This window comes from Triticum urartu, chromosome 2, assembly GCF_003073215.2.
Source record: "Triticum urartu cultivar G1812 chromosome 2, Tu2.1, whole genome shotgun sequence".
In the NCBI taxonomy this organism is placed as follows: Eukaryota; Viridiplantae; Streptophyta; class Magnoliopsida; order Poales; family Poaceae; genus Triticum; species Triticum urartu.
In genome coordinates, this window is record NC_053023.1 from 692,543,774 (window position 1) to 692,554,074 (window position 10,301).

General features: G+C 45.4%; 1 protein-coding gene and 1 pseudogene across 1 annotated transcript; one reads left to right on the top strand and one right to left on the bottom strand.

The window, feature by feature from the left end:
* The first annotated feature begins 542 nt into the window (after positions 1-542).
* On the top strand, positions 543-6,804 carry LOC125534158 (annotated as a pseudogene).
* A 2,186-nt stretch (positions 6,805-8,990) lies between these two features.
* On the bottom strand, positions 8,991-9,907 carry LOC125534159 (E3 ubiquitin-protein ligase ATL6-like). The gene has a single exon (XM_048697445.1). The coding sequence runs from the start codon at positions 9,708-9,710 to the stop codon at positions 9,180-9,182; it is 531 nt and encodes a 176-aa protein (XP_048553402.1). The 5' UTR covers positions 9,711-9,907; the 3' UTR covers positions 8,991-9,179.
* Between the last annotated feature and the right edge of the window lie 394 nt (positions 9,908-10,301).

Below are 10,301 nucleotides of genomic sequence, written 5' to 3' on the forward strand. Positions count from 1 at the left end.
AAAAAGGTTTGCATTAATCCTCCTCCAGACCACCGCCTGAGCAGGATTCCAGGCCGCCTTCATCTCTGCTATCAGCGCACTCTGGCTAAAGCTTTTCTTCGTTAGGAGTCGCCCTAACGCCAACCACTTAGGTCTGATTTCTTCTGCATCAATCTCATCTTCCCAAACAAGATCATCCGCCTCATCTTCTTCCAGATTCAATCTTTCCAGCAGCCTACTGGTGTCATCTTCTAATCCCGTCGTACCCGAACTGCCACTCGGGATCTCCGTCGACATGATCGTCCCAAAATAGGTCGCAAGCGCTTTCTATCCAAACCAGCACCGACGTTGGGAAACTGCTCGGTGGAGGAGTAGAGGGGCGTGCGAGAGGGAAACAACAGCCCGACCTTTTGGCCATCAATCAAATCTCAGTGAAAAAACTCACGGCGGCCTGGCCGCCGGAGGACTGGAAAACCCTAGGTTCGAGACCTACGAGGAGGGGATTTCAGTAGTCTGATTGCTAGTGCTTCCCTCGTGACGCTTCTCTGGCTCAGGGGAAAAAAGATTAAAAAAAACTTCCAAGCGGCTAGGTCTGCGTTTCCGAGCGTCTGCCATTCCAAATCCGCGGCCACTTGAACTCGGCAGCCAAGCAGCCATGGCTTCCCACCCGCCGCCGCCGCCGGCGGTGGCGGCGGAGCACCCTATACCATCCGCTCCCACCACCATAAGTGCCCTCGACGACGACCAGCTCCGAGAGATCTTCCTCCGCCTCCCGGACCTCCCCAACCTCGCCTCCGCCGCCTTCACCTGCCGCACCTTCCTGGGCGCCGTTCGTTCGTCCCGCGCCTTCCGCCGCAGCTTCCGTGCGCTCCACGCGCCCCCGCTCCTCGCTCTCTTCCTCACACCCTACATGCGCACGGTACCTACCTTCCCCGCCTCACGCCCCCCCCACTGCCGCCAGATTCAGTCCCCTACGAGACGACGACGCTTCCGAGTGGGGGGTCGATTTCACCGATCCTTCGATTGCGTACGATGAAGGCTTCATCGCTCTCCAACATCGGAGCACCAAGCAGGTAGTTTACTACAACCCCCAGGCTCTGTTTCTCCACCCCCGGGAGCACCATGACATGCCCGACGGCACCACCCTTGAGTTCCACACACTCTCCCCCAGAGAGGATCAGAGGCCGCCCCGTGTGGTCTCTGTCCGTCATGACTACTCACGGCCTTGGGCTCGCGTCGCCGTCTTCTCACCGGACACCATGGAGTGGCAGATTTTCCCGGAGACGGCCGCGCTGCTGCCTGAGGGATTCAGGCGTACAACCCGCACGATAGTGGATGGGTTTATCTGTTGGCAATGCGAGTCTGTGGGCAGGGCATCTCTCAGCGAGTACATTTTGGTGCTCAACACAGATAACTTTCAGTTCTCTCTATTAGATCTGCCGCTGCCCTTGAGAGTGGTATACCCAGAATTTAAGATTGGTCAGACCAAGAATGGGAGGCTCTGTATCGTAAATGAGAAGGAATGCACACTTTCTGTTTGGATCTTGACAAACAGTGATGATGGCGTCCAGCGATTTGTGCTGCACAATACGTTTCCGTTGCACTCTAGCTTTATGGAGGTCACCAACTGTTCAATGGAAGATATAATCTCAGTGCGGCTTATGACAGTTTTCAGTGGTTTTGTCTACCTTTCTATTTCCCCCTGGAAGAATTCCATGGAGCAGTACAAATCCCCTGAGTGGTTCCTGTCCTTCTCTCTGAAAACAGCGGAGCTGAACCAGCATTTTAAGAATAGAGAGCAACTTCCATGCCCTGTCCATCCCTACTTGGCCTGGCCTCCTTTGGTATGCAGCATGGTGAGCCTATTCTTGTGTGACCGTGGTGCTAACTGCTAAGTACTCCTTTTTATGTTTGGTCCATTGATTGCATGGAATGAAGTTTCTTGAGAGGATTGGATTGTTGCTGTGAATATATGCTATCGGTTTTAGTCCAAGTAACATGTCTTATTTACCTAACTCATAGTAGCAGAGCTGGCAACGCTATTCCCATTCTTTCAAAAAAAATAGGAGACAGCCTAAACTACTTGTACATTACTACATAGATGCAAAATTGTCAACTTATAGCATGAGGGTTTCTGTAGATTATAGTATAGCATTATGATATAAAGCTCCACAAACATAATGTGTAACTAGTATATGAATAGAATAGCTTGATTCGTCAGTTGTGTTCAAATATTTGGAGGGTTTCTGCAGATTATATGATAGCATAATCATAAAGCTATCATATCAATAACTAGAATTTTCAATAGTGTTTAAATATTTGGTTATCCTTCTTTGTGACGCGCCATACCGGAACCCAGGTGTGGTGTTAAATGGGCAATGGTTGGGCTATCGCCTCTTTGGTGGCGTGTCGTATCTTAGATCTGGACATGGTGATAGGTGAGCTAGGATCGGGTTGTCGCGTCCTTAATGGTGCGCTACATTGATGCCCGGGTGTAGTGAAAAGTTAGTAAGGGTCTTTGCATTTGACTCAACGAGAGTGAAGGGTAAGGAAGCTAGCAGAGCCTATTAGGATCTGCTTAGGTAGCTGGAACATAGGGTCCTTGACGGATAAGTTACGTGAGCTAGTTGATTCAGTGGTGAGGAGAGGTGTTGATATCCTATGTGTCCAAGAAACCAAATGGAAGGGACAGAAGGTGGAGGTGGAGCATACTGGCTTCAAGTTATGGTACATGGGGACAACTACAAACAGGAATGGAGTAGGTGTGGAGTGGTTGTCTTCATCAACAAGAGCCTCAGGTGTGGAGTGGTAGATGTCAAGAGGCAAGGGGACCGGATTTATCCTAGTCAAGCTGGTAGTTGGGGACTTAGTTCTCAATGTTATCAACGCATATGCTTCCCAAGTAGGCCCCAATGAAGGGGGAGTTCTCGGAAGGCCTAGAGACATGGTTAGGAGTGTACCTATTGGCAAGAAGCTCTTCATAGGAGACCTCAATGGCCACATGGGTACATCTACCAGATGTTTTGAAGGGGGGCATGTGGCTTTGGCTATGGTAGCAGGAATCAAGAAAGAGAGTTCGCTCTAGCCTACAACATGACCATAGCTAACACCCTCTTTAAAAAGGGAGAATCCTATCTAGTGACTTTTAGTAGTGGTCAACACTCTAGCCAGATTGATTTCATCCTCTAGAGAAGATAAGACAGGCGTGCTTGCCTAGATTTTAAGGTGATACCTGGAGAGTGCGTTGTCCCTCGACATAAGCTTGTGGCGGCTGATTTCTGCTCATGTCCAGCGGGATAAAACGCGCCAAAGTGACTAGAACAAAGTGGTGGAAGCTCGGGGGGGGGCATCTCAGGCTTTCAAGGAGAGGGTTATTATGTAGGTGCCCTTGGGAGGAAGGAGGTGATGCAAACAATATGTGGATGAAGATGGCAACTTGCTTTCGCAAAGTGACTTCAAAGGAGTTTGGGGTGACCATGGGAAGTAGGAGCGAAGCTAAATTAAATATACCTGGTGGTGAAATGATGATGTCCAGAAGGCTATTAAGGAGAAGAAAGGTTGTTTCAGACGCCTAAACTTGGAATAGGAGTGCTGATAAGTGACAACATAGAGAAATACAAGGTGACAAAGAAGACCTCAAAGCGAGTTGTGAGTGAAGCAACAGGTTAGGCGTATGATGACCTCTACCGGCGTTTAGACACGAAGGAAGGTGAAAGGGACATCTATAAGATGACCAAGATCCGAGACAGGAAGACGAGGGATGTCAACCAAGTCAAATGCATCAAGGATGGAGCAGATCGACTCCTGGTAAAGAACAAGGAGGTCAAGCATAGATGGCGGGAGTATCTCGACAAGATTTCAATGGAGAAAATGAGAGCTCTATCATTGAGCTGGATGACTCCTTTGATGATACAAACATGCGTTTTGTGTGACGAATCCAGGAGTCTGAGGTCAGTAAGGCTTTAAAAAGGATGAAAGGAGGCAAGGCGATGGGCCGATTGTATCCTCATTGAGGTGTGGAGAGGCCTCAGGACATAGCAATAGTATGGCTAATTAAGCTCTTAAACCTCAATTTTCGGGATAACAAGATGCCCGAAGAATGGAGGCAAAGTATATTAGTACCAATCTTTAAGAACAAGGGGGGTGTTCAAAGTTGTGCTAATTACCATGGAATTAAGCTGATGAGGCATACAATGAAGCTATGGGAGAGAGTCATTGAGTATCAATTATGAAAAATGACAAGCGTGACAAAAACCATGGAAACCATTTTCTTGGTACGAGTACTTATGTAGAGATACAGGGAGCAAAAGAAGGACCTGCGTATGGTGTTCATTGACTTGGAGAAGGCCTACGATAAGATACTGTGGAATGTCATGTGGTGGGTCTTGGGGAAACACAAAGTCCCAACAAAGTACATTACCCTCATCAAGGACATGTATGATAATGTTGTGACAAGTGTTCGAACAATTGATGGCGACAGTGATGACTTTTTGATTAAAATATGACTGCACCAAGGATCAACATTGAGCCCTTAGCTTTTTGTTGTGTTGATGGATGAGCTCACAAGGAGATATCCTATGGTGTATGCTCTTTGCGAATGATGTGGTGCTAGTTGACGATAGTCGGGCGGGGGTTAATAGAAAGTTATATATGGAGACAAACTTTGGAATCAAAAGGTTTTAGGCTTAGTATACTAAAACTTAGTACATGTGGTGCGGTTTCAGTACTACTAGGCACGAGGAGGAGGAGGTTAGCCTTGGTGGGCAGGTGGTACCTTAGAAGGACACCTTACGATATATGGGGTCAATGCTGCAGAAGGATGATGATATCAATGAAGATGTGAGCCATCGAATCAAACCCAAATGGATGAAGTGGCGCCAAGCTTCTGGCGTTCTCCATGACAAGAAAGTGCCGCAAAAGCTAAAAGGTAGGTTCTATAGGACGGCGGTTCGACCTGTGATGTTGTATGGCGCGGAATGTTAGCCAACTAAAAGGCAACATGTCCAACAGTTTGGCGTAGGAAAATACGCATGTTGAGATGGATGTGTGGTCACACAAGAAAGGATTGGGTCTAGAATGATGATATACGTGATAGAGTTGGGGTAGGCACTAATTGAAGAGAAACTTGTCCAACATCGTCTGAGATGGTTTGGGCATATATAGCGCAAGCCTCTAGAAGCGCTAGTGCATAGCCGACGGTTTGTGTGCTAATAACCTCAAGAGATGTCGGGATAGACCAAACTGGACATGAGAGGAGTCCATATGGAGAGACCTGAAGGATTGGAATATCATCAAAGAACTAGCCACGGATAGAGGTACGTGGAAGTTAGCTATCCACGTGCCAGAGCCATGAGTTGGTTTCGAGAGCTTATGGGTTTCAACTCTAGCCTACCCCAACTTGTTCGGGACTTAAAGGCTTTGTTGTTGTTCTTGTTTAAATATTTGGATATACATAAGTAATATTTTCAATGGTAAGTTATGTTTTCTTTCTCTTTATACATTTCCATTCTCTTTATACTTATGCTGTCTTCTACTTCAGCTTTAAATTTATATCTTATTTAATGAATATGTGTTGCATAATTTGATGCCAGTGAGAACTGTGCGTCATTCAAGCTTTGACTTCGGCTGTTGGATAGTACACACGATTATCCCTATGGCACTATCTAACCTCTTGCATGTTTTTGGAGGGATGCAAAGTATATGTGTTCTCTAAATGCAAATTTATCTCTTATACTCCCTCCGTAAACTAATATAAGTGTTTAGATCACTATAAAGTAGTGATCTAAATGCTCTTATATTAGTTTACAGAGGGAGACTAGTTAATCCAGCTAGAGTCCAAATAGGCCACATTCTTTTAAAAAGCAAGGTCCAAAAACAGTCAGCATCTTCCAATATGTTTCCAAACAGCAAAAATATGCAACTTTGTTTCTTTTTCCCGTGAACCCAGTTACGGATGTGTTTATTTATCATTGAATCGTAATTCATCATTTTTCTCTTAGATCGTAACTGTTTTTTCTATTGTTCACTAAAATAAAAATAATAACTAGATAAATTCCAATTGGATAGATGAGTTTGTTATCCTATATATATTTGTTTGGTTTCTAATTAGGGGTGTAAAAGCCAATTAAACATGCATCGCTCACTATAACCCCCTAAAACCCTAGCATTTCTTTTTTATTCCAGATATTAGTTTGATCTATAGTTAAGACACTCAACTATAATAAAAATTTAACCATCGTTAATTCCATCAAATCTTAGCTGTTACTATTTCAATTGCTTTCATATCATCATAATAACTGTAGATTTTGAAGTGTTCTAAATGGCAGTGATGTAGTATCTTATTTCACCTTCATTGCTTCTGCAACAGCTAGATAAAATGATCTGTATCACTAGAATCTATTGCCTTGCACATATTTGTCCATACAAACACTTGAATTCCTTTTTTTACACCGAATTCCCCTTTTTCACAGGAGGATTCAGAATCTGAAGTTACTGGAAACATTTTGTGGGATGTTGGTCCTGAGGGCACAGAAAAGGCTTCATCTGTCCTCGTAACAGCATTACGTTCATTCAGAGAAGCTTTGGTTAAGGACGGCGAAGCAAATGTTGCAGAGATAGATGCCTTCCTACTTTGTGTTGACGCTGAGGATGAGAAGAACTCTCTTGTGAGTAAAATCACTGCTTTAGATGAACTGTTGATAACTGTGAGAGATCGTGTCTTGAGGGTAGGTGCAGACTCTGAATTCTACGGACAGAAGACAAAAACAGAGAGCTGGTGGGAAATGTGGAAGGGGAAGTTACGGAGAGCTTTCTTTACTAGCTGAATAAGCCTATCAGGAGTAAGTGAGCTCTTGCTGTAACGCTTTGGTACTTTAGTTTTTAGATGCTGCGATAACGGTATGCGCTAAGTTTCATGTATGTTAGTTGAACCTTGCTGTAACGCTTTGGTACTTTAGTTTTTAGATGCTGCGATGACGGTATGCGCTAAGTTTCATGTATGCTAATTGAACCGGTAATGACTGTAACATCATCAGTAGTTTCATGTATGTTAATTGAACCGATAATGACTGTAACATCACCAGTATTCAGTATGACTGGTTGGTATAAGCCTTGAGTTCCATCTACTGATGCGTCATTTCACAGATGACCCGTACCTAGAAACTGTACATGCAGAAGGTCCCAAACAGGTGCTTCATATTTGTATCTTTGTCTAATTGATCATGTGCACCTTTTTATCAGCTTAGTTTTTTCACTTAGAAGTGCATATATATGCGTGTGGATGTTCTCTGTTGCATAATGAGCTAACATGGTAACTTGATAAAATGGCTACTTTTGTAGCCTTGTTTACTGTTACAGTTCTATGCAGATAGCGTGTGTCCTCTCTTCCCAGTCTCCATGGAATCTCCTGTGTGTGCCACCTCTGCTCGACACGAGCGCACAGCTTCCGCTGCTTGGCTTTTGCCGGTGCGTGATCTGTCACGTATACTCCTACGTGACAAAATGCTCAGCTGGCCAGCTCCCAGCGGTTTAAATTTAGTGTTTTTTACCGCCGCGGACTTTACTGTCAGTGCCCACGACTTATCTTAGCTCGACCTGGGTAATTGGGTCAACAGAACCTTCCACTACGATTACTTTTCTCTTGGAGTGTCTGTCGCTCCTGCTTGAGCTGGACTGTATTGTTTTAGCTAGGATCAACCGTGCTTGTTTTTCTCTTTTGGGAAATCAGTGGTACTTGACACCTTGTTGGTTCAAATTTTCCATGCCGACCTGCTGCACTATAAGTGGGAAAATATCAGGTGCTACCAGCACCTAGATGCTCCCATGATACCAATTCAAAAAATTCAAATTTAAATGTATTAACAACTTCTGAAAAAAAATCGTAGATGTTCACAACACGTGTGTTTACAAACCCTAAAAAATTCATATCCAAATTCGATGTACACATTGGGGAAAAAATTGAGCATGCATAGTGTCAATAAAGACAAAAACATAAATAGTTTGAAAAACTGCACTATTGACATCCGATTTGTCTTTTTTTGCTTCTCAATGTGTATATCGAATTTGGATCTGACTTTTTTAGGGTTTGTAGACATGTATGTTACGAACATCCATGATTTTTTTTCAGATTTTTTTTGAAACATTTATATTTGAAATTTTCAAATTGGTATTATGGTAGCACCTAATATTTTTCCCACTATAAGTGTATGGCTTTAGTCATATGGGTTTTTAAAAAATTAGGGTCTTATTTTTCATTTCACCCCGGGACCCTGAATTTCTGAAGGTGGCGGTGACTTGACGTGTTGTTGTCACCATATGCCGTGCTCAATTTGATGCAATACATGACTAAATTCTTTTTTTTTACAAAAGTGAGAGCACCCCTGACTTAATCTCTGCATCGGTCGATGTATGCAGTATGCGATAATTGCCGCTAGCCTCGGTGCTTCATGCGTCAGAGATATTTACTGTCGTGGTTAAAGAAATGTTTTCCGCGCACTTGCTCGCTCAAACATCAGGTGTCGTTGTGGTAGTGGATAAAGCCTTAATCTTATCCTTGTCTGACCACTGTTGAACATGGGACTGAAAACATGTAGTATTGTCCAGCACAAAAGGGATTGTCATGTCCTTTTCAGCGGTGCATACGGGTCATCCATCCACAATTTCCTCACCTGACTGGTCACAATTGGAATTAGCTGGTCACAATTGGAATTAGCTGGTTGGTTAATTGATTAATTAACAGTGCAATATATACCGTGAAACTACAATAAAAGACCACTTGTCTCGGGTATTGAACTCATGTTTCAATCAATTCATCCAAAAGTTCGAACAGATGAAGAGGTGCGGTCAATATATTCCAATATCACAATCCTTCAAATTAGCACAAGTCTGCTGTTATGTACTAATAACGTGTCCACATTGCTACTCCTGAAACTAGGAAAAAGGGTGTCAGTATCTACGGATACATCACATATGAACTTAGTTACAAAGGTTTCTAAAGAAACCTAGTTACGGAGTGATCTGGAGAACTTCTTTATTTATCATCACCAAAGTCAAGTAGGATTACAATTTACAAGCCATGAGACAAAATTGTCGGTCCCAGACTCCCAATCGGAGTAAGCTAACACAAACATTCTGTACTCAAACCCCATAAGATAAGTACCTCAAGCCATACTGGCAGCTCGGGGATGGCGAACGCACGCATGCTATACCGTGCTCTCCGGGTCCGGCCCCCGTCCGGCGGTCTCTGCCGTCTTGGAGCCGTCCTTCGCTGCCGGAGCAGGGTGCGCGCGGCAGACGGGGCAGGTGGCGTGAGCGCCCAGCCAGACGTCGACGCACCCGGCGTGGAACGCGTGGCTGCACCCGGGCAGGGCGCGCACCGCGTCGCCGTCCTGCATGGCGCCCAGGCACACCGCGCACTCCTCGCCGCCGCCGCCGCCGCCCCCGCGCGGCTCCGCCTTGAACCTGAACACCGGCATGGCCGCCAGCGCCGCCTCGTCGAGCCCTCCTCCGCCGTCCCTCTTCCCCGTCGCCGGCCCGGCCTCGGGGCCGGGCCCCGTCCGGCGCACGCCGTCCCGCCCGCTCCACCGCACGTACAGATAGTTGAGGTACAGCACCGCCCCGTACAGCGCGAGGCACACCGCCGTGAACGCCGCCACGAGCTCCACCGTCCCGCCGAGGCTCCACAGCCCCCGGTGCGGCGGCGGCGGCTGCTGCTGCCCCGACGCCGTCGACATGCCGATCGATGGATGTCAGTCACTCCACTCGCAGAGTGTCGTGCCGTGCCGTGCGGTTCTTGCTTTGCTCTCCCTCTGCTGGCTTGTGCGAGCAATGATGGTTTTGTTGGCGTGTACTAATGTTACGGCCAGTGGTGCTGAGCAAGAGTTAAGTTATGTTATACAATGTTCTGCCAGTGAATGGATTAGCCAAGTTCGTTCCAAGAGCATTTACCAGGAATCTACCCAGTGGCCAACTCCACACTCCAGTCTTCTTCCAGGTGGCAGCACCTGCCTCTCAAAAAAAATATGTTTGTTTATAATTTAATGGTGAAAGTAGAATCTTCGAACTCATATCCATGTCAGAAGTGCTAGTTCGGGTAATGTTGCACTAGCCTAAAGAAATTCTTCTAAAAAGGGGCTTGACACAAACCTAATATATACGACTGCCTAATTTGATATCACAGGGCTTAAAAATCCTGCATGGAAGAATATATTTTAATGGAGATAAACTCAAAGATTCTGTATAAAAGAATTCTAGAAGGATTATTTGTTCCAGCTAAAAGATACTATAATAGTAGATAAGAATTCAGAATTTTACATCTTTGGTAC